This window comes from Macaca mulatta, chromosome 14 (genome assembly GCF_049350105.2).
Source record: "Macaca mulatta isolate MMU2019108-1 chromosome 14, T2T-MMU8v2.0, whole genome shotgun sequence".
Taxonomy (NCBI): Eukaryota; Metazoa; Chordata; class Mammalia; order Primates; family Cercopithecidae; genus Macaca; species Macaca mulatta.
The window spans coordinates 3,083,368-3,106,819 of record NC_133419.1 but is presented as its reverse complement, the minus strand read 5'-3'; the positions used below and the strand labels follow the sequence as shown (position 1 = coordinate 3,106,819).

The 23,452-nt window shown below is 55.9% G+C and overlaps 1 protein-coding gene across 2 annotated transcripts in view; it reads left to right on the top strand.

Moving 5' to 3' along the window:
* The first annotated feature begins 918 nt into the window (after positions 1-918).
* Positions 919-23,452, top strand: part of OSBPL5 (oxysterol binding protein like 5) — a 116,757-nt gene continuing 94,223 nt past the window's right edge. For both annotated transcript variants that reach the window (XM_077961737.1, XM_077961736.1), the window contains exon 1: positions 919-1,361. In XM_077961737.1, coding sequence (XP_077817863.1) covers positions 1,347-1,361 — 15 coding nt within the window. In that variant the 5' untranslated portion in view covers positions 919-1,346. The remainder of the gene's footprint in view (positions 1,362-23,452) is intronic.

Here is a 23,452-nt window from a genome sequence, read left to right as displayed (position 1 = left end):
TCACCTGTGTGTTGGGTGTTGGGTGCCTGCAGCCTCCGGGATCACCTGTGTGTTGGGTGCCTGTAGCCTCCGGGATCACCTGTGTGTTGGGTGCCTGTAGCCTCCGGGATCACCTGTGTGTTGGGTGCCTGTAGCCTCCGGGATCACCTGTGTGTTGGGTGCCTGTAGCCTCCGGGATCACCTGTGTGTTGGGTGTTGGGTGCCTGCAGCCTCCGGGATCACCTGTGTGTTGGGTGCCTGCAGCCTCCGGGATCACCTGTGTGTTGGGTGCCTGCAGCCTCCGGGATCACCTGTGTGTTGGGTGCCTGCAGCCTCCGGGATCACCTGTGTGTTGGGTGCCTGTAGCCTCCGGGATCTCCTGTGTGTTGGGTGCCTGTAGCCTCCGGGATCTCCTGTGTGTTGGGTGCCTGTAGCCTCCGGGATCACCTGTGTGTTGGGTGCCTGTAGCCTCCGGGATCACCTGTGTGTTGGGTGCCTGTAGCCTCCGGGATCACCTGTTGTGTTGGGTGCCTGCAGCCTCCGGGATCTCCTGTGTGTTGGGTGTTGGGTGCCTGCAGTTTCCTGGGCCCAGCCTCAGTGCTCTTGCCTCCCAAAAGACACTTGCTAGAAGCTACAGGCATTCCCTGGGGAAGGGTGAACATGGGGACTGTGGGTGGGGGGGCAGAGGGGGCTGGGCATGGAGGGACCCGAGTACCCAGGCGATGGGGAATAATTCTAGTCAGCCTGAACTGGGGAGGCAGCTAACTCGCTGTAGGACCCCAGGCTGCCGCCCACCCACCGTCTCTGTGCTCTGCCGCACCTCTCCTTGAGGTGAGAGGCCATGGGTGGTCCTGCGGTGCCGTGCCCTGTCAGCGGGTCTTCCCTGCGTGGGTTTCTCCATGCAGCCTTTGCTTCCCACTGCAATCCCTAAGCGAGCCCGCTACGGAGACGGAGCCGTTCCGAGGTGTTAGGTAACAGCAGCGCGCACAACTCCTGGACTGCAGCGGATGCAGCCAGGTCCGCCTAGCGCCCAGAAGGCGGCTGCAGCAGCAGCAGGTCCTGCGGGAGGGACAGCTGGCAGCCCCACGCGAGCGTACGGAGAGGCAGTTGTGGGTGCAGCTGGGATGCGAGTCTCCTGGACACGCCGTGAGAGCCACTGTCGCCTGCAGTGACCCGCACCCCCATCCCCAGCCTGACCTGCTCTCCCGAAACACCCGCCTGTGCCGGGGGAGTCTTGGACACTCCGTCTGGAGCAGCCCGTCGGCCTGGGAGGGGAGTGGTCGTGCCTCAGGCACAGCCCACCCAGACAGGCAGCAGAGCAGAGCAGGCACAGGACCGGCCGGAGGAGGGACCCCAGCCTCGCCCCCATGCCCTGCTGCACGGTGAGTGCCGCCTCCGGGCAGCCCCCAGTCCGCCGCCTGGGAGCCTCGCGCCATCTGTGGAGGGGGCTCCCTTTCTCCACGGGCCACACTGCCGGTGGTGTCGGAGGGGACACTGTGGAGGAAGCGTTCAAGGGTCTGGAATAGTGTGTTGGGGAGGGGGCTGGGAGCAGCTTCTGCCGGGGAGTGCAGGGCCCCCCAACCTTGCCCCAGCCAGTTTTCTGCTGACTTTGCTTCAAAGTTCCCCAGGGCTGGAACCTTGGCCAGCAGGGCACTAGCTCTGTCTGGACACCTCACTCGCCCGCTGACCCCCAACAGTGTTCAGCCTGGTCGGAGCGCGGCGGGCAGGCAGGGCAGGCAGCAGGCTCCAGGGCAGAATCGCGAGGTGCCCCCAGGGCTGGGATGCTGCATTGCACCCACATCCCAGTGCCCTGTTCCCTCCTCCAGGGCAGCGCTGCCCACCGTGGTGGCGAGGGGACTGCCCAACCTCCCTCCAGGGGTGGGACGCCCACCAGGCAGGATGTGGGGCATGACAAATTAGGACGTGCAAGGTCACTTCTGAAGCGTCTGTTCACCACCTGTGCCTTTGACTTTTGACTTCTTTTGCTCAAAAAAAAATTTTTTAAGAAACAGACTTGAAAGGGGATATTTCTCAATTTGACTTAATATTGCATTGGCAAAATGGAGTTTACGCTGAGAGATCGGGGTGGTGAGTGGGGGGGGGTCTGCTACACACCCTGAGCTGGCAGGGGGACTTGGCAGGACCCTTGGGAACAGACAGGGGTCCTGGGAGCAGAGCGTGGGGTCAGCAGAGCCCAGCCTCCCAGGGCCTTTGGAGAGAGCTGAGCTGTCTGGGACACACTGCCAGGCCGACACCCCTCAAGGGAAGCCAGCCTCAGGCCTGAGATCATGGGGGTGCTGACCCTCAGCCTGAGGTCCAGGGTCCCTGGCGTCGTGGAGGCAGGGCAGTGCCACCTTTTTGTCTTTTGGCCTAAAGCTTCCTAAGAAAGGATGGCCAGCTCCCCATGGCTCTAGACGTTTTCCTGAGGGGCGCATAAGGAGCGGCGACACTGGACCAAGCCTCCCGCCTGTCCCTGTAGGTCCCACCAGCAAATCCCCAGGGAAGGGGCAGGTGCAGATGGGAATCCCAGCTCCCTCCTGCCAGCTCGGCCTCGATTTCCAGAGATGCCACGTCTTCCTGTGTCAAATGGGAATTTGAGCAATCCAGGTAGTCATGACAAACAGGACCCTGGGTGTGATGGTACCTTCTCGGGGCCTCATGCTCACGGTGCTGGAAGAGGTCAGAGCCGTGGCCTCACGATGGCCAGAGGCCAGGAGGGACGCTGACGGCAACCGCTGCACGCTGTCTGCCCACATTTGCACAGCACACTCTACAGGTTGAATCCGCTGGCTGTCTGGCAGCCACTCAGAAGCCACTCTGCTCTCACGTGCCCTGTTGCATCTGCTCAGCTGCAAGTCCCAAGAGCCAGTGGGGGGTCCCGACGCCTGCTGGAGACCACCGTGCTCCGGAACTTACAGGAGTGTGGTCAGCAGGCGGCCTCCACAGAGGAGTCCTCACAGTGTCCCAGCAGAGCAGCACATGCCAGGCAGTCCACTGCCAGGGATGTTCCTCTCTGACCAACTTGCTTCAAGGCAGAGGACGCACTGTGGGGACCCAGCGCCGGGGTGTGGGTCCTAGCGGTGCAGGCTCAGGCGGGGCGTTGAGCCTCTCTGACCTCAGTCTCTTCCTCTGTAGAGAGGGAGAACAGGCCCCGTCGTAGAAGCCTCGGGAGGCTGTGAGGAGAGGAAGAGGTGGTGCCTAAGGCTCCGAGCATGGCGCTTTTCAAGTTAATGACATAAAGTTAACCAGGACCACTAGGCAGCTGTGCATCGTGGCTGGGACTACTCATCGGTTCACGTGATGTGGTCCAGGGCTGGGACACGAGACCCAGGACCCAGCTGCTGCCCAGAGAAAATGGTTGAACTGAGCGGGCTGGATGAGGTTGCCCCCAGGACCCCCAGTTTCTCAGGCTCTGGGAGTCTACGATGGAGAGCACAGAGCGGCAGCGACTGCCTGCCATCCTCTGCTCCGCCAGGAGGCTCCTCCAAGCCTTCGCTCTGCAGCTGTGCTCCAGCCAGTGTTCCTCTCTCCCACACCAGCGAGCCCCTGCTGCGGCCCTGGGCCTGCCCCGACTCTCCTTCAGAACTCTCTGGAAGCCCACATGGCAGCAGAGGTGTCCTGAGGTTGGAAGGTGGCAGTGTGGGGAGGGGAGAGGAAGAGGAGGCCAGGGGCTGTGGGGGTCTTCACCTCCCCAGCACGGGAGCTGATGGGGTTTTGTCCTGGGTGGAGGTTGATCCTAGAGGCAGGTCCTGCCTCAGAACTAAGACTCCCAGCCCCGCACGGCCAGAGGGGCCTCAGAAGAGCCAAGGACCTCACAGCCTCCACATGTCTGCCCCAGCTGCCCCAAGGGCCTTCCAAGCAGTCCACTGGCTCATTCCTCCCTCCCCAGCAGGGCCGAGCCCCATCCATGGGGGCCAGGTAGCAAGGGGCTCAGTCAACTCTCACTTCTCTGACCATCTCAGCTTAGGAGACCCCCAGAGCCCCTCCCTGCAGGGGGCCCGGGCTGTGCCGAGCCTCGTTCCTACCTCTGCCAGGTTCCTTGCCTGGCGTTGCCTCCTCTGTGACTTGGTGGCTCCAACCCATGAGAAAAGCTCAGCCTTGTGCTACCCTCGAGGAGGCACAGATCTGCCTGGAGAGTCAAGGGGGCTTCCTGGAGGAGGTGGTGGAGAGTCGGGGGGCTTTCTGGAGGAGGTGGTGGAGAGTCAGGAGGGCTTCCTGGAGGAAGTGGTGGAGAGTCAGGGGGGGCTTCCTGGAGAAGGTGATGGAGAGTCAGGAGGGCTTCCTGAAGGAGGTGATAGAGAATCAGGGGGGCTTCCTGGAGGAGGTGGTGGAGAGTCAAGGGGGCTTCCTGCAGGAGGGAAGGCTCACCCCGGCTCTCCAGGGAGTTGGAACTGCCCTGCCCTATTCCAGGCCAAGTGGCTCCACATTCAAAGCATGGTGGTGTGGACACTTTTCCCCCTCCTCATTCTGTTCTGAGGGAGCTCTGTTGGGCACCAAGGAGGGTGTGTGCCTGGGATGATGGGGACTAGGCCAGAGGGGCCAGCATTGGCCAGATCAAGGAGAGCGTAGGACTCCAGGCTCATGAGCTTAGAGTCGGTCCTAAGAACAGCAGAGGCAGGAGGGTTCCAAGCCAGGGAATGATGTGGACAATGTAGGTTCTAGAAGGTCCTCAGGCTGCATCCTGGGGGCTCCCAAGGTGTGGGGAAGGCAGGAGGTGAGGAGCAGAGGGGGCCGAGCAGGACTCCCACGACCCTGCTCAAGGACCTTGGTCATGCCAGGCAGCCCCTTCCACTCAGCACCCCTGCTGCTTTCTTTCTCATTGTTCTCTGACCCGTCACACTCTTTAGCCCCCAGGGCAGAGCAATCTGTTCCTGGGCTTTCGGCCCTGGGCTGTCCTTGGTGTATTCCCCACCTGGGTAGCAAACAGCCCTGAAACCCAGTGCCCGCCGCTGCCATCTCCATTCTGGAGACACCCGAGGAACTGGGGCCAGAGGGCAAACGGGCTGCAATGGAGCAGCTGAGCCCAACTGAGCCGCCTCCTTGCGCAGGGCCCAGCCTCTCTGCCTCTCCACGGAGCTGTGGGGAGGCCCCAGGCAGCAGGGCAGGGCCAGGGCCTTGGGGTGACAAGGAAGCAGGGCCTAGGCCTGTAGTCTGTGGTCCTGTGATTCTGTGGCCGGTGCCCTCTGCCATCCACTCGAAGGCTCTCTGGCCTCTTGGGCCCCAACCTGCACCTTGTACCCTGCACCTAGCACCCTCTGAGCAGCAGGTTTTCTAGCGTCCCAGGTACCAGTGCTTCCCGAGACGTGTCAAACCACTGGGGACTCCCAGTGGCCTGAGCGGGCCGGATGCCCCCGAGCTGCAGCTTAGGACCCTTGGCAAACCCTCAGGGATGGAGCTTTGTTCCCAGGGCAGACCCACGCTGGCTCTCAGAGAACTGAGGTGTGGGGACTGCTCAGGGGGAGATGGAGGCTGGGGCGATCAAGGAGTCTGAGCTGGAGCCCTGGGGCGCTGTGCTGAACCCTGCCGCCTGTCATCAGTCCCGGAAGCAGCCCTCAAATGATAAATACGTCTATGCGGGACATAAGAGCCACACTAGACTCTGCTAATTGACTGAATAGGGCCTTGAAGTGAGGCACAGCAGGGTGAAGGTTGTGCTCACAGGATCTGAGTTCAAATCCCAGCCCCAGTACTTCCCAGCCGCGTGTCCCTGGGCAAGCACCTGTGGTCTTTCTCTGCCTCAGTTTTCCCATCTGTGGAGTGGGAAATGATGCTAATAATCTCACCTCACTGTCTCCCTGAGAATTAAGTGAGCTGCCTTGTGTGTGGTGCCTGGCACATAATCTGACGCTTTGTGTGGGTGGCTGCTGTTGCTAGAGAATTAATTTTGATGTTGCATTTTCTACTCATCACCGGGAGCCACAGCTTTACATCTCTGATATTTTGGTAGTTATCGAAATTCGTGTAAGCCCAAGGTACAGGAGGCCAGGTAGTGAAAAGTCCCTGGGCTCCAGGGCCGTGACCCACAGCAACAGGCTCCATAAATGCAGCGATCAGGGGCATCCGTTGAGGGCGCGTCTGCTCCCGGCTCTGCCCGCAGGAACAGCTGTCCCCAGGGGGTGGGATCCACTGGGCTCTGAAGTGGTCAGTCCGGGGTCTGAGCCTCAAACCCCAGCAGCTAGGAGTCAGGGGACCCAGCTACGATGGCAGGACACCCCGGAGGCAGAGGCAGCACCCAGACCTCCTCCAAGAAGCTTCCCAGCCCATACAGAAAGGGGACACTGGTTCTGCTCACCTCCCTATCTCCCCAGAAGACCCCTGGGCTGGGCCCACATCCTCCCAGGGGGCGCTGCCTGCTGGTCCCAGGAAGCTGAACCACTGGGCACAGTTCTTCAGCATCTCCTTTGCCCGGGGCTCCCACCAGGCCGGAGAGGAGGAGGTGAGGAAAGGCTAGTAATGGGGCTGAGCGGATGCCAGGCCCTCCAGCACTTCTCCTTCGGCCAAGCAAGGGGAGGGGGAGCTGCAGGGGATGCGAGACAGCTTGGTGCCCCTGAGGGAGAAAGGGGAAGGCAAGTAGGCCTCCCTGAGTATCCCTTGTCAGCTTCCCCGAGGCGTCCCCAGAGGCTGCCCTGCCTCAATGGGCCTCTCCAGCAAGGGACCTGCAGAGCTAGAACTGCCTTTAGTTGAAACCACGGGCTGCTGAGGTCAAGTCCATACTCTTCTCCTGATTGGAACCCCATGCCGATGGGCAGAGGCGGGTCTAGGAGCTGGCAAGAGCCAGAGGAAGGTGGTGACTATGGGGGGACTTTGAGGGGTCCCTGGGCTGGTACCGGCCACAGTGGAGCGGGGCTTATAGGGGAGGATTTAGAAGAGAGCCGAGCAGCCTCAAACCTCACATCCAGCCTGGGCTCCTGCTCCAGGGGCCCCTACAGGCCCCACAGGGATCCCTGAGCTGGGACAACCCAATGGAATACTCAAACTCATGTCCCTTCCCTCAGCTCCGGGGGTTCCTCCCCCAACACATCACAGCACCTCCGGCCAGACCCTGGCTGCCTCGTGGCCCCCCGACACACACTCCGTGGGTCAGACAAGACTGCACCCACCTTGCCCACCTGCCTCCTGCTCACACCCCTCAGGGTGAGGCTGGGCTAGGATAAGGACACCCAGATCCTGCCAGTCATTCGTGCCTGCACGGCACCAGCCCAGGGTGACCCTGGGACTTGGGACACAATCTGGGCCCTCCTGGGCCTTCCTTTCCAGCTGGCAAACATCTCGTCTTGGCTGGCGGCTGCGTCAGGAGCCTGCATTTCAGGACGACTGTCCTTGGCTGGCCTATAGTTCATCCTTGTCACATGAGTGCCCATCTCCCCAGACCCTGCTCACTCCAGGAGCCCACAGCACCCAGCTCATGTGCTGATACCTCCCTCACCCCTCCTTGGGCCTCCCAGGCTCCAGCATCTTCTCAGCTCCATCTGCAGGCCTGTGGGGACCCTGCCCTGCCATCTAGGGACTGGCTGGGCTGGAGCCTCCCTGTGCCACTCTAGGTGGTGAGCAAAGCTGCTGCTATCGGGAGCCAGCAGGGAAGGGCAGCTGAGTGCGGTCTCCAGGCCAGCTTAGTCTTGCACCTGAGCTGCCTGAGCTCAGCCCAAGCTGCCTGTGGCAGCCCCAGCAGGTGGGACAGTCTATGCTTTGCTCACCACTGGGCAGGGTTCCCAGGACACATGGTGCTTGGTGCCAGGCAGCCTTGTAGTTATACCTGGGCACTGAGCTGCCCACTAGCCCACCTGGAGAGCAGATGGGGCTCCCAGGACCCCACCCAGGCAGAGGAAAGGCATCCCACAGGGCCAGGCCCACACAGTCAGCCCGTCCTGGATCTGAGCTCTGACGGTCCCCCACACCCAAGGACAGTGGGAGCCACAGCTCTGCAGGGCTTGGAGCCCTCTCCCCCGGGCCCAGGGACCTGCCCCCGTCACTGGCACCCTGCAGCCTGCAGTCATTACAGGCCTCATCTGAGCCGTCCTTGTCAGGGCTGTGAAGGAGAAGCAAGGTCGTGCAGGCCTCCTGGCACAGATGGGCCGGGCCAGCTGCTCATATGCCAGCTCACCCACCTGGCTGCTGTGCCTTCACCACCGAGGTGGTCGGGAGGGCTTGGGCCCCTCCAGAGGGAGGATAGTGGGTCCCCACACAGAGTCGCAGAGCCAGAGCCAGAGCCAGATCCCTTGCCCCAGCCCCTTTCTCTCCTGCATGCGAGACCCCCTCCCACTTTCTGCTGTGTGGACTTTCGTTTGACCTAGTCACAGGCCCTGTGGGCAAAAGCCAGAGTTACGTCAGGGACCCACGCCCACCTGCTCTCTCTCTCCCTATCCCGACTCACAAGTCCTGAGACCCTAATCACAGCCTGGGTGCCTCCACCTTCAATCGGTCCATATAACCGGGCTGTGCACTAGTGACCTGAGGTGGTCCTGACCAAGTCCATAGCCTGGATGATCCAGGCAACAGGAGTTTACTGTCTCACAGCTCCAGAAGTCTGAGGTCAAGGTGTGGGCAAGGCCAGTTCCCACTGAGACTGTGAGGCAGAATTGGTTCCCAGCCTCGGGGACAGCCCGTGGGGCCCTATCCAGAGGCCACAGGCAGGGGAGCTGCCACAGGAGGGAGGTCTTTGAGCACCAGCCTGCCTCTGACTGTCCAGGGTTGGCCCCAGAGCCACCTAGGTGGGGCCCCAAGCGCATCCCACTGGCTAGGGAGGAACCAAGGTCTGCAGCAAAGACCTGCAGCCTACCTGCTCCCCGCTCAATCAGGGTCCCAGGGCAGGTCCAGGGCCCAAGGCAGAAGCGTCCTGGGCCGACTGCTTCCTGCAGGTGAGCTGAGCCACAGGTGCTACACCCGGCCCCGCACGGTGACAGGGAGACTTTTGGCGGCCTACAACAGTCCCGGAAGGCGGGGGCCGTGGGAGAAGTCTCCCGGCCAGTCAGGCGTAGGCCTCGGGGGTGCCAGGGAGCCTGCCCGCCTTCCAGCCGGCTCTTGTCTCAGTCAAGGTGCAATGAGTTTTTCCCACTTCCCCAATTTCCCAGAGCAGCTTCCTCTCTTCCCGGCAGGGGTCAGTGTGGGAGGGTTTGGCCAAGGCCGTTGCTAGGAAGAGCAGGCGGGAGAAGCTGGATGGGAGCTGCACGGGACTGGAGGCGGAAGCCCACCCTGTCCATAATGAGTGACCCCGTGGGCCTGGACCCTTCCCAGCGCCGCTACTCACTGGTCCCCACCACTGGGACTAGTGGAGCATTAATGGGGTGCCAGCTGCATGTTGGGCACGGGGCCTTGATGTTTGTGGGCACTCTCACATTCACTCCTACAAAACCTTTGCCAGGAAGGTGCTATGACGATCTCCATTTCACAGATGGGAAGGCTGAGGCCCGGGAAGGCTAAACGGCCTGCTGGGTTGTCTGCTAGGCTGAGGTTTTGGAGAGACCCGCGATGGGGGGTCCCTATCCTTCTCCTTCCCAGCCCTCGGCAGCTGTTCTTCAGGGGAGGAGATGGCCACCACGTGCTCCTTTGGGGTCAAGGGGATGAAGGTTTTGCTTCTCAGTAAGAATGTAAAAGCCTCTCAAAGACTCAAGATAAACGAGTAGCGATCAGTCACACCCCAGTGTGAATTAGGGAACGCTGCCCGAGTAGTTCACAGCAAAGGACCAGGCAGAGCGGTGGGCATCTTCCCGGATTTCGAGGGGGTCTCTATGTAGAGGGTGCACCCTGCAAAATAGCCTAAAAGGCAGCAGGAGCACAGGCAGCCCCAGAGGAGAAGGAGCATCTACCCCCCCCACCCACACCCTGGGAGCAGGGGTGCACAGCACCCCTGCAGAGACTGTTTCCCGGTTCCTAAGACCCTCTGTCCTCAGCATCCCCCGCACCCCTGTCTCAGAAGGGGCCTGGTCCTGGGGCCAAACTGGAAGGAGGGAAGGGGGGTAGGGGAGGGCAGGGAAGGTGATGCAGGGAGGCCACATCCCTCCCTAGACGCCCTGGACCCGGGGCTGGGGTAGAGCTGCCCCAGTGGGAGGGTCCCCTTCCTCCTGCGCCTCCCTCTGGTCAGGAAGGTAGAGGCCTAACCTTGGCAGGGGACGAGGGTAACTATCCCTCCTTCTTCGTCAGGAAGGATCTCGTCCATCAAGGACCTCTACAGTTCTACTCTGGCCAGAAAATGCCGGAAAATGCCAGAAAGAGCTGGAAAGAACAAATAGGCCAAGTGGGAAAAGGTGGAGGTGGCCACAGGCCTGGGGGTGCCCTCCCTTCTGGTTGGCCCGGCCACGCCCCTCTGCCCATGCAGTGTTGGGGAACGTGTCCTTGGAGAAGGGAGAAGTGGGGGCTGTGCTCCCAGACCACCATTGGCCCTTCAATCCAGGCGTCCCATCTCACCCCAAACACACCCTCCACCCACGTCCTCCTCTCTGGGATGCGGGTAGCATCTAGGTTCCCGGGTAGAGCTCCAGGCTGAAAATCATTAAAGCAAGGGGAAGGGGGACTCCCTGAGATTCCAGAGCAACAACCTCCTGGGGTGGCAGCACAGATGGGTCCCCTTACCCTGCCTCTGCCCTCAAATCCCCCTCATGCCTGGAGCTGAAGTCCCAGTGGGTGCCCACTCACAGCATTTTGTGCCAAGTGACTTATTCACACCGTAGAGAGGCATCTGTGCGTGTGTCGGGGGCTGGGGAACTGGTGTGCCCACATCTCCTGGACTTTCTGCTTCTGAGAAAGGACGGTGACCAATTCCAGCCGACTGTGGCCCTGGAGGGGCTGAGCCGCCCCCTACTCCTGCTCGTCATATCGCACAGCCCTTCAGAAGTTGGAGGGATCTTCCCTTTGACCCCTGTCCCCTCTGAGTGTCAGGGGCTCAGTTCCCTGGGGCCTGCTGAGCCCTGACCCAGAAAATGAGCTGAGTCGTCCATGGCCTCCCTGTCCAGTTTGGGGGTTTCTGGAAATCCCAAGGGAACCCATTCCTTCTAGGTTTTCACCCTGACTACACTTCCACACCACTGGGGAACTGGTAGAATCCCTGAGGCCTGGACCCTGCAAGTGCCACCACCAATAAAGTAGGAATCCCAGAGCTGGGAAGGGAGACCCTCTCTGGGTGCCTCCTGGGAGCCTGCAGCTGGCGTTGTACAGGGAAGTGCTGCTTGATTCGAGGGGCTCTATGGAAAGCAGGTGGTGCTCACAGAAGCACCAGAGCCTGAATGACCTGGCTTGGAGGGAGGAGGGGGCAACAGTGACCCCAGGAGAGGTTGTCTGGGGAGCAGTTGGGTCACCCCACCGAGGCCCACCCTACCCTCTTCTCCGCCAGGGCAGATCTGCCCACACCCACTCACTTCAGCTCTGGCTGCCGAGCCACAGGCCTGAGCCGGGTCCCCAGGGGAAGGAAGAGACAGGGGGAGGCAGGGGCTGGGAGGAGAAGGGAGGTGCTCTCAGGAAAGGATGCTGCCACCTGAAACTCACAAGCCTCCACCTGCACGCTCCCTACGTGTATGGATGATTACCAGAGCCAGCCTCACCTGCAGTGAATGCTTTCCTGTTTACAAATTGCACGTGGATGCTCCACCGAGCAAAAGCACCCCAGCTGGGAGAAGAGGATAACAAGTACCAAGAACAAGGACATCAGAGTCCCTTCTGACCACATCACTCCCCCAAGTCCCCTGGCCTCAGCTGGGCACGGAGTCCTGCTAAGCAACCCCACATTCTTCAGACCCTGGCAGACAAACCCAGACTGGGGTCTATCTCCCAGGGCTTACAGCCACAGTCACCTCCAATTCCCACCCCGGGGCTTCAGGGAGGTGAGCTGAACTAGGAGGAGATCTGGGAGGGCTTCCAGGAGGAGGTGAGGCCAGAGCCCAGAGCAGAAGGAGGAGTAGGCTTACAAGCAGCAGAGAAGGGGCAGATGGGTTTCTGTGCAGGCCACCAGAAACACACCTGGCTGTCGGTGGTGTCTGTCCATTGTTTTATGCTTTCTCCCTGAATATTCTTGGCTTTCGAGCCATCACCTCCTCGTGTGTAGCTCCCACATCCACATCCCTCGGCTTCATTGTAGAAGCCACCGATTCCCAAGCAGCTGCCCCCATTTATGAGGCCTGTTCCCCTCCTGTGTCAGAGCCACTCTTGCTGAGGACCCTTCTGGAACTTTCCATTCTCGGCTGGGCTGCCCTCTGGAGCTACATGTATTAGGCCCTTCTTGCACTGCTATAAAGAAATGCCTGAGACTGGGTTATAAAGAGAAGAGGTTGAATTGGCTCACGGTTCTGCAGGCCATACAGGAATCATGCTACCGGCATCTTCTCGGCTTCAGGGGAGGCCTCAGGAACTTACAATCATGGTGGAAGGCAAAGGGGCAGCCAGCGCTGCACATGGCCGGAGAAGAAGAAAGGTGGGGGGCGGGCAGTGCTGCACACTTTTTAACAACGGTGTCTGGGGAGAACTCACTGTCACAGGAACAGCACCAAAGTGGGGAATCCACCCCCAGGATCCAATCACCTCCCAGCAGGCCTCACCTCCAGCACTGGGGATTACAATTCTACGTGAGATTTGGGTGGGGACACAGATCCAGACCATAGCACTACGGTTTTTTGGTTGAATAAGCTAAGACTCACCTGAACCTTTGTTGAAAATGCTAATTCCCTGGTCTCCTCCAGACACTGGGGAGTCCCCACTGGGACCCTGGAGTCTGCCTTCACTGGCTCTGTGCTGTGGGCCCTTGGATCCTTGTCACTGGAACCCCTGTTAGAGCATATCTGGCACCAGATCACACCCTCTGCCAGCTCACAAGTATGTCCTGAGGGCTGCTGACCAAAGGCACCACCCCACCACTAAGTACAATTTTGGTTTTTTTTTTTTTTTGAGACAGAGTCTCCCTCTGTCACCCAGGCTAGAGTGCAGTGGTGCGATCTCAGCTCACTGCAACCTCCGCCTCCCGGGTTCAAGCAATTCTCCTGCCTCAGCCTCCCGAGTAGCTAGGACTACAGATGTGTACCACCACCACGCCTGGCTAATTTTTTGTATTTTTAGTAGAGATGAGGTTTCACCATGTTAGCCAAGATGGTCTCGATCTCCTGACCGTGTGATCTGCCCACCTCAGCCTCTCAAAGTGCTGGGATTGCAGGCGTGAGCCACCGTGCCCGGCCTAAGTATAATATTTTATATTTTAATAGAGCCCCAGGGCTTCTTCACGTTTTTTCTAGGGCAGGAATTGGCTTTGGCCATCACGTGAAAACTCACCAAAGCAACACTACAGTGAACATGGAGCTATTCTGCTTAAAACAGGGGTGGAGGCCCCAAACCTGCCCGTTCATCAGCCCCACCCCCTCCCTGTCTCTTCACCACTACAGCCACAGTTGGTGACCACTGATGTGGCAGGGGAGCTAATCTTCTGTGGGATTTGCCTGTGATTTTATAAAATCATCATCTACTCAGAAAGTTGCAGTTTGCTACACTTTTCCCCCTACTTAACGCTACCATTTACTTCTAGGTCAGCTGCATCTTACAAACATCCTAATCTGACGGCTTTAAAATCTATGAATCCATTTTCAGCCAAGTTTATTTTCACTAATAAAAAAATCTTCAAAGGAGACACTTCCTGCTGTGGACTGAATGTGGCCCCAAAGCTCATGTGTTGGAAGCGTAACCCCCAGTGCGACAGTGCGGGGTGTCGGGGCCTCTTGACAGGTGTTTAGCTCCTGGGCTGTGCCCCATGAATAGGTTAATGCCGCTGCCTGGGGTTTGGCCCCCTTCTGCCCTCCCCTCCCTTCTGCCCTGTGAGGACACAGCACTCCTGCACCGCAGAGGTCACAGCAACGAGGCACCGTTTTGGAAGCAGAGATGGGGGCCCTCACCAGACAGCAAACCCGCTGGAACCTTTGTCTTGGACGTCCCCAGCCTCCAGAACTGCAAGAAAATACATTTCTGTCTATAAATTACCCAGTCTCAGATATTCTGCTAGAGCAGCACAAAATGGACCGAAACACCTTCTTAATCGAATCCTAGCGTTGGAAGGATGCAAAAGTCACCACCTGGCTTTCCTACCCAGCTATGGTCTCCTGAGTGAATGTGGCCCAGCAATGCCTTGGTTCACCCACACAGACTCCAAGAACCGACAGTGGAATCTTTCCCACTGAGCCTGGCTGTAATCTCTGAATCCTCAAGAGGACACTCCAGACCCAGTTCTGCTCCAGGGAGCCCTAAAAGCAGGGCAGCAAGCTCTCCATTTCCTTCATATTCCCCCACAAAACCCAATGGACTGGTCCGTCACCAGCCAGCCTGCCCTATTCTAGGTTCATCCCTATTTATCTATGTCTTTGCGCCCATTGCTGATCCACAAGCTCAGGTGTGATTTGATCAAGTTACAATACATTGGGATTATCTCCTCCTATGATATGCACACTATATCCCTGTTAATGTGACCAAAGAGTGAAATTTTATAAATGTGTGTATACATACACACACACACATGCACATGTGCACATACATCTGCACCCCACGCCCCAATCACAATTTAATGAGACTCACCTTTGGATGTTATTGGTCTTTACAGTTTAGGAGCTCACAGCCACCAGTGCTCAGGCTTCTCACCCGTCTCCTTCATGAGCCTCACATTCACACAGGGTTGGCAGCCCCTGTGCCCAGGGAAGGCACCCCGCAGACAAGCCTGGAATTGAGCCTGTCATCTGCCATTTGGGGCTGTAGACCTCAGGCAGGTCACTGCACCTCTCTGAGCTGCACATCCTTGCCCGTAAGGGAGTAATGGTATGGGCTGTGCTGAAGACCACAGTGTCAGGCCTCTGAGCCCAAGTCAAGCCATGGCATCCCTGTGACTTGCACGTATACGCCCAGATGGCCTGAAGTAACTGAAGAATCACAAAAGAAGTGCAAATACCCTGCCTCGCCTTAACTGATGACATTCCACCACAAAAGAAGTGAAAATGGCCGGTCCTTGCCTTAAGTGATGATATTATCTTCTGAAATTCCTTTTCCTGGCTCATCCTGGCTCAAAAATCTCCCCCACTGAGCACCTTGTGACCCCCATTCCTGCCTGCCAGAGAACAACCCCCCTTTGACTGTAATTTTCCTTTACCTACCCAAATCCTATAAAACGTCCCACCCTTATCTCCCTTCGCTGACTCTCTTTTCGGACTCAGCCCACTTGCACCCAGGTAATTAAAAAGCTCTATTGCTCACACAAAGCCTGTTTGGTGGTCTCTTCACACAGACGCACATGACACACATGACAGCCCCAGTGGGGCTATTCTTCCTGCCTCCGGGGCCATGTCACTCATGTGCACTTGACCACTCGTCAGCTCTCAGTGGCAGTGGGGTCCCGGGGACCAGCCAGCAGCTGAAAGGCATCTGTCTCCTCCTCTGCTGGTGGAAACGGAGACTCCTGAGAAAGAAAAGCACTGGGCTGCTTGTGTGCTGGGTGTCAGGACAGAGTTCATGGGGATTTCTAAGCTGTGCAGCCACCCAGCCCCCAACCCCCACACTCCCCTACAACACACCGGCCGCCCTGGGCCAGAGTTCGTTAGCGTTTAAATGGAGTTTCAAAGCCCTCCCCACCCCCACCAAGGCAAATGGCCTGCCTCGCCAGCACTTGTCCAGTGACAACACAGCAAGTCACTTACCCCCTGCCGAGAAAAACTAGCAATAAGACCAGAGATAACAAAGGAGGCTGGCACAGTGGCTCCTACCTGTCATCCCAGCACTTCGGGAGGCCAAGGCAGTGGTGTGGGGGGAGCGGATCGCTTGAGCCCAGGAGTTGAGGCCCTCCTGGGCAACATGGCAAAACCCCATTTCTACAAAAAAATAAAAATAAAATGTCCTGGGTGTGGTGACACATGCCTGCAAATCATTTCAGCTACCTGGAAGGCTGAGGTGGGAGGATGGCCTAAGCCCAGGAGGTTAAGGCTGCAGTGAGCCATGATCATGCCACTGGACTCCAGCCTGGATGACAGAGCGAGACCCTGACTGAAATAAATAAACACACACAAAGAAGGCCGCAGCCCTTCCAGGGACACTGTGGCAGCCTTCTCTACCTGTCAGGTCCAGCAACTGGGAGGCATGCGATTGGCTAACCAGGCTCAGGGTCCCCTGCAGCTCCCCGAAGGACCTTGCCAAGGACCATCCCTGCCAAACCTCTCCTCCTAGGACTGAGAGCCGAGGACAGAGGCCAATTGCTTTGGGTGACCACACTCAGCCCAAATGCCACCTCCTGAGATGCCTTTCCACATTCCTTCTCAGCAACACAAAACCAGTCAGCACCCTGCCAGCCCCCATCCCACGCATTCACGCCCTCACTCTGTTATGAGCTTTTGTGAGAGATTTTTTTTTTTTTTTTTTTTTTTTGAGACAGAGTCTCGCTGTGTCACCCAGGCAGGAGTGCAGTGGCTCGATGTCGGCTCACTGCAACCTCTGCCTCCGGGGTTCAAGCGATTCTCCTGCCTCAGCCTCCCGAGTAGCTGGGATTGTAGGCGCATACCACCACGCCTGGCTAATTTTTTTTATTTTTAGTATAGATGGGGTTTCACCATGTTGACCAGGCTGATTTCCAACACCTGACCTCAAGTGATCCACCCACTTCGGCCTCCCAAGGTGCTGGGATTACAGCATGAGCCACTGCGCCCGGCCTTGTGAGAGATTTTTCCTCCCCCGCTGCCCGGCTGAAGAGCACCTTGGGGCCCAAGCTGGGTCTCCTCCCGTGTACATGGAATGATGAGCACAGGCACTAATGCATGGATGGATCCATGAGCATCGAGATGTGGCAACAACAGTTAAATGCATTCCTGCACCCTGGAGACGCCCCTGGGGGTGCAGGGGACTCCTGGGGGAGTCTCTGAGCTGCAGTGAGGTGCTGAGAGCACACAGTGAGGTGCCGTGTTTTGAGCGCAGCCATCCTGACAGGGAGAGGTGGCCCCTCAGTGGGGTTTTGATTCACATTTTCCTAATGATTAGCGACGTCCGGCACCTTTTCGTGTTGGCTGTCCATTTGTGTATCATCTTTGCAGCAATCTCTATTCTGGTCCTTTGCCCGCTTTTGAATCTGTTGTTTGGTTTCTGTCGGGTGGTGGCTGAATTGTAGGAGTTCTTGACATCTTCTCACACTAATCCCTTCTCAGATACGTGATTTGCAGACATTTTCTCCATTCCGCGGGCTGCCTTTTCACTCTTGATGGTGACTTTGATACACAAAAGTTTTTAATTCTGATGATGTCCAATTTGTCTGTTTTTTCTTTTGTTGCCTGGGCCTTGGTGTCATATCCAAGAAATCATTGCCAAATCCAATGTCACGAAGCCTTTCCCCTACGTTTTCTTCTAAAAGTTTTATGTTTTCAGCTCTTATGTTTAGGACTCAGATCCATTTCGAGTTAATTTTTGTATGCGGTTTAGGAGAAGGGTCCAGCTTGGTGCTTTTCCGTGTGGATTTTCAGTTTTTCCAGCACCGTTTGTTGAAAAGACTGTTCTTTCCACATTGAAGGGTCTTGGCACCCTTATCAAAAATCATTTGCCCGCGTATTCAAGGGTTTCTTTCTGGGCTCCTATTCTGTGTAGCTGGTCTTGGCGTCTGTCTTTATGCCAGTGCCAGTGTCTTGATTACTGTAGCTTTGCAAAAGCTTTCAAAATCAGGGCAAGTGAGTCCTCCAGCTTTGTCCTTTTTCAAGATTGTTTTGGCCATTTAGGTCCCATGAGATTCCATAAAAATTCTAGGATGGGCTTTTCTATTTCTGCAAAAAAAAAAAAAAAAAAAAAAAAAAACTCAGTTTGGGTTGTCTCAACATCTTAATGGGCAATTTCTTTTTACCCCAGACCCTTTTCACCTGCTGATCACCCGCGCATGTCTAAAGGGAGAGAGGTCTCAGCAGAAAAGCAGATAAGGCCGGGCGCGGTGGCTCAAGCCTGTAATCCCAGCACTTTGGGAGGCCGAGACGGGCGGATCACGAGGTCAGGAGATCGAGACCATCCTGGCTAACACAATGAAACCCCGTCTCCAGTAAAAATACAAAAAAATTAGCCGGGCGTGGTGGCGGCGCCTGTAGTCCCAGCTACTCAGGAGGCTGAGGCAGGAGAATGGCGGGAACCCGGGAGGCGGAGCTTGCAGTGAGCCGAGATCGCGCCACTGCACTCCAACCCGGGCGACAGAGCGAGACTCCGCCTCAAAAAAAAAAAAAAAAAAAGAAAAGAAAAGCAGATAAACAATTATTAAAAAGTCAAAAAACGACAGATGCTGGCAAGGCTGCAGAGAAAAGGGAATGCTTATGTTATACACTATTGGTGGGAGCGTAAGTTCGTTCGGCCACTGTGGAAAGCGGTTTGGAGATATCTCTAAGAACCTGAAACAGAACTACCATTCATTTTTTTTTTTTTTTTTTTTTTTTTTTTTTTTTTTTGAGACGGAGTCTCGCTCTGCCGCCCAGGCTGGAGTGCAGTGGCCGGATCTCAGTTCACTGCAAGCTCCGCCTCCCGGGTTTACGCCATTCTCCTGCCTCAGCCTCCCAAGTAGCTGGGACTACAGGCGCCCACCACCTCGCCCGGCTAGTTTTTTGTATTTTTTTAGTAGAGACGGGGTTTCACCGTATTAGCCAGGATGGTCTTGATCTCCTGACCTCGTGATCCGCCCGTCTCGGCCTCCCAGAGTGCTGGGATTACAGGCTTGAGCCACCGCGCCCGGCCAGAACTACCATTCAACCCCGCAGTCCCACTCATCACTGGGTACATATCCAAAGAAAAATAAACATTCGACCAAAAACACACCTGCACCTGCCTGCCCGTCACAGCAACTGGTCACGAGAGCAAAGACGTGGAAGCAACCCAGGTGTCCAGCAGGGTGGATGCAAAGAAAACGTGGTATGCATACACCATAGAATATTATGCAGCCATGAAAAATGAAATAATATCTGTTGCAGCCACATGGATGCAGCTGGAGGCCATTATCCTAAGCAAACTAACATGGAAACAGAAAGCCAAATACCACATGTTCTCACTTACCCATGGGAGCTAAATCCTGGGTTCACATGGACATAAAGATAGGAACCACAGATACTGGCAACTCCAAAAGGAGGGAGGCTGGGAGGGGGCAAGGGCCAAAAACATTCCTGTTGGGTGCTACGTTCACTACCTGGGTGACGGGATCAGTAGAAGACCAAAACCTCAGCACCACACAATATTCCCTGGTAACAAAGCTGCACATGTTTCCCCTAAATCTAAAAGAAAAATGGAAACTTGTTTTAAAAAGACAAGGAAAGGGGGTTGGAGGAAAAGGGGAGGGGAGAGCATTAGGACAAATATCTAATGCATGCAGGGGCATAAAGCCTAGATGACGGGTTGATAGGGGCAGCAAACCACCATGGCACTGTATATGTATGTAACAAACCTGCACGTTCGGCACATGTATCCCAGAACTTAAAGTAAAATAAAAACAAAATAAAATAATATCAGAATGTGTTTCCCAAAAAAATAAGAACCCTCTCTTTCACTATAAATACAGTTGGAAGTATTTTAAAAAATGAAAGAAAGGAAAAGAGAACGACTATCCCCAAACCTCAGTGATTGAACCCAAAAGTTTATTTCTAACTCACACTGCATGTCTACTGACTCTGCTAGTCACCCAGAGGCCATGCTGGGGAAGGTTCTACCAACCAACTTCTAGCCGTGTTATTTAGACCGTGTGGCCTTCTCTGTCACTATGGTAGGGGAAGAGAGACTGCAGAATCACTTTGGGCTAGTTTACTATCAGCTCCAAATTGATACAGCATCATTACTGCTATGGGTTGAATGTGTGTGTCCCTGAAACATTTGTAGGTTGGAACCCTCCCCCGGAATGTGACGATATTTGGAAGTGAGGCCTATGGGAGTGAATTAGATCTAGGTGAAGTCGTGAGGGAGGGGTCCTTCCTCACAAGTGTCCTTATGAGAAAGGACACCAGAGAGCCAGCTTTCTCTCTGCCTCTGCCAGGTGAGGATACAGCAAAATGGTGACCATCTGCAAACCAGCAACCACGCTCTCATCAGACACCAAGCCTGCTTGCACCTTGACATGGTTTGGATTTGTGGCCCCACCCAAATCTCATGTGGAACTGTAATCCCCAGTGTTGGAGGAGGAGGCTCAGGGGGAGGTGATTGGACCATGGGGGTGGACTTCCCCCTTGCTGTTCTTGTGATAGGGATGAGTACTCATGAGATCTGGTTGCTTTGAAGTGTGCAGCTCCTCCCCCTGGCCTCTCTTCCTCCTGCTCCAGCCATGTAAGACATGCCTCCTTCCCCTTTGCCTTCCGCCATGATTGTAAGTTTCCTGAGGCCTCCCAGCTATGCTTCCTGTACAGCCTGTGGAACGGTGAGTCAATCAAACCTATATTCTTTATAAATTACCCACTCTCAGGTCGTTCTTTATAGCAATGTGAGAACAGACAAGTACACACCTTAGTCTTAGACTTTCCAGCCTCCAGAATTGTGAAAGACAAATACTTGTTGTTGAAGTCACTCAAAAAAGAGCACATCAACCACTTCATTTTAAATCTAAGAAATAGGTCTCCCTCTGTCACCCAGGCTGGAGTGCAGTGGTGCAATCATAGCTCACTGCAGCCTCACATTCCTGGACTCAAGCAATTCTCCTGTCTCTGCCTCCAAAGTACCTGGGACTAGAGGCATGCACCAGTACATCCAGCTAATTTTTTTATTTTATTGTACAGATGGGGTCTCACTATGTTGCCCAGGCTGGTCTCTAGTTGCAGGAACTACAGGTGTGAGCCACCAGTCCCAACCCCAGATAAACCACTTTTTTTTGAGATGGAGTCTCGTTCTGTTGCCCAAGCTGGAGTGCAGTGGCGCAATCTTGGCTCACTGCAACCTCTGCCTCCTGGGTTCAAGTGATTCTCATGCCTCAGCCTCCTGAGTAGCTGGAATTACAAGCATGCGCCACTACGCCCAGCTAATTTTTGTATTTTTAGTAGAAACAGGGTATTACCATGTTGACCAGGCTGGTCTCAAACTCCCTGCCTCAAGCAATTCACCCACCTCGGCCTCCCAAAATGCTGGGATAACAGGTGTGAGCCACCTTGCCTGGCCAGATAAACCACTTTTAAGAGTCTAGATCTGCACTGTCCATAGTGTAGCCACTGGCCACACAGGGTTATTTAAACCGACAATATTAATTAAAACTCAGTTCCATGGTGGCACCAGCCCCATTTTAAGAGCTAAAGAACTGTGTGCAGCTAGTTCCTCCTACAGCAAGCCAGGCAGCTTGTGGGACACTGTCATCACTTCAGAAAGCTCTACTGGATGGAGCCATTCTTGACCTTTTTTGGGTTGCAAGAGGCCAGCATTGGAAAAGTGATCCCAAATGCTTACAGGCTCTGAATGGGCTGAGATTGTTTCCACAAAATAGGTCCTCGAATAGAAACAAAGAGAGCCAGGGTGAGTTGTTGGGAGGTGGAGTTACAATTCTGTCTCGCAGAGAGTGTGCACTTTGAAGAGGACACGGTGCCTACTAGGAAGGAAGAAGGAGGCGGATGGGCACTGGGCAAAGCCTTCTCTGGAGTCCCATCCTGAGGAGGTCAAGGCAAGGACCAGAAGCTGCAGGCCCGGCCTAGCCCGGCCGTGGTGCAGCATGGGTTGGACACAGAGTTTTCAAGGTAGGACATAATTACCCCTTCCCTCACTCTGTCCTCACTAAACTGCTCTTGCCAGCCCACCCTCATCTCCACCCTCAGCAAATGCAAGAGTGAGGATCCCTTTCCTCCCTGGCCAGAGAGCCTGGCACCAGGAGAGGGTCAGAGAGGGTGGTTTGGATGTGGTCTGTCTCCACCAAAACTTGTCTTGAAATTGGGTCCCCAGTGTGGCAGTGACAGGAGAAGGGCCTAGTGGAAAGCGTTTGGGTCATGGGGGCAGATCCCTCATGAATGGATCAACCCCTCCCACGGGAGTGAGTCCTTCAAGAAATGATTCAATCCCTGGAGAGTAGGTTGTTAAAGAGTCTAGTTGTAATCCTAGGATTTCGGGAGGCTGAGTTGGGAAGATCACTTGACGCCAGGAGTTCCAGACCAGTGTAAGCAACATCGCAAGACTCCATCTCAAAAAAAAAAAAAAAAAAAAAAAAAAAAACACACACTTTTTTTAAATTAGCCAGGTGTGGTGGCCACACCTGTGTTCCCAGTGACTGGGGAGGCTGAGGCAGGAGGACCACTTGAGCCCAGGAAGTCAAGGCTGCAGTGAGCTATGATAGTGCCACTGTACTCCCACCTGGGCAACAGAGTGAGATCCTATTTCTAAAAATAATAATTTAAAAGTCAAAAAAAAAGAGAATCTGGCACTGTTGCTTTCTCTTGCCATGTGGTCTCCTTGCCCATGCCTGCCCCTTTCCATTTTGTACTGTGAGTGGAAGCTGCTGAGGCCCTCACCAGACACAGTTGCCCAATCTTGATCATTCCAGCCACCAGAACCATGAACCAATCTCTTTTCTCTATACATTATCCAGCCTAAGGTATTCTGTAATAGCAACACAGAAAGGACTAAGACAGAGGGTGACTGGCCCCTACCCCGCCATAGCCAAGGCTTGCAGCGCTGTCCCCCAGCCCCGCAGGGCCACTGTGTGCCCCTTCATCTTTGGCCAGAGTACGAGGTGGAGCAGCTGAGCTCTGCCGCTGTCCTATCACAGGGCACACCTGGCACCCAACAGCTCAGGAGACCAATGACTGGGCAGGACCTGACCCCTGGCCTTTGCCTGCATGCACTTGTGTCTGGGGATGGGCCAGACCCAAGCCAGAGCTGCTGTTGTCTAGGAGGGCCACCCCACACTTGCTGCCAAGCTCCTCTGGCAAGGAGCACACAGAGGTGCCCCTCAGCCCTGCGGTGACAGACCCACCCTCACCCAGCTCAGGACAAGGCTGTGGTCATTTCCCAGCAGGACACTCACTCGAGGTTCCACATTTGCTTTCAGGGATTTTGAAGTGGCTGCACCCATCCAGCCCCTGGCCCGGCCTGTAGAGGCCCTCGGGCAGTCCTCACCTGCCAGAATCAATGGCTCCCTGGTTCTGAGCTGGCCCTGGGGCTGTTCTGCTACCCTCCACAGATGACCAACATCTGTGGGCCCCCCACCTCATGAGCCAGAAAGCACGTCTTCAGAGAGTTTGGGGCCCCCAGCAGAGCCCTGGCGACCAGACTCCAGCATGCCAGGACCGGAAGAAAGTGTCTCTGGAAAGGGCCACCTCGGGAGTGTTTTTGATGCCTACTGCTTTTTTTTTTTTTAATCACATATAAGTAATAAGCAACGATTTGAAAGCAAGCAAATGTGGTTTGTGCATTAGACAGGATTTGAGCACGGGCTGCTCTTGGGCCTGGATCCTTTTTCCACCATTCCATTCATACGCCTTTTTTGAGGGGGCCCGGATCTTTTTTTCAGCATTCCCTTCTTATGCCTTTTTTGAGGTATAGTTGTATTCGGTGTCAATCGTAATCCCCAAAGACA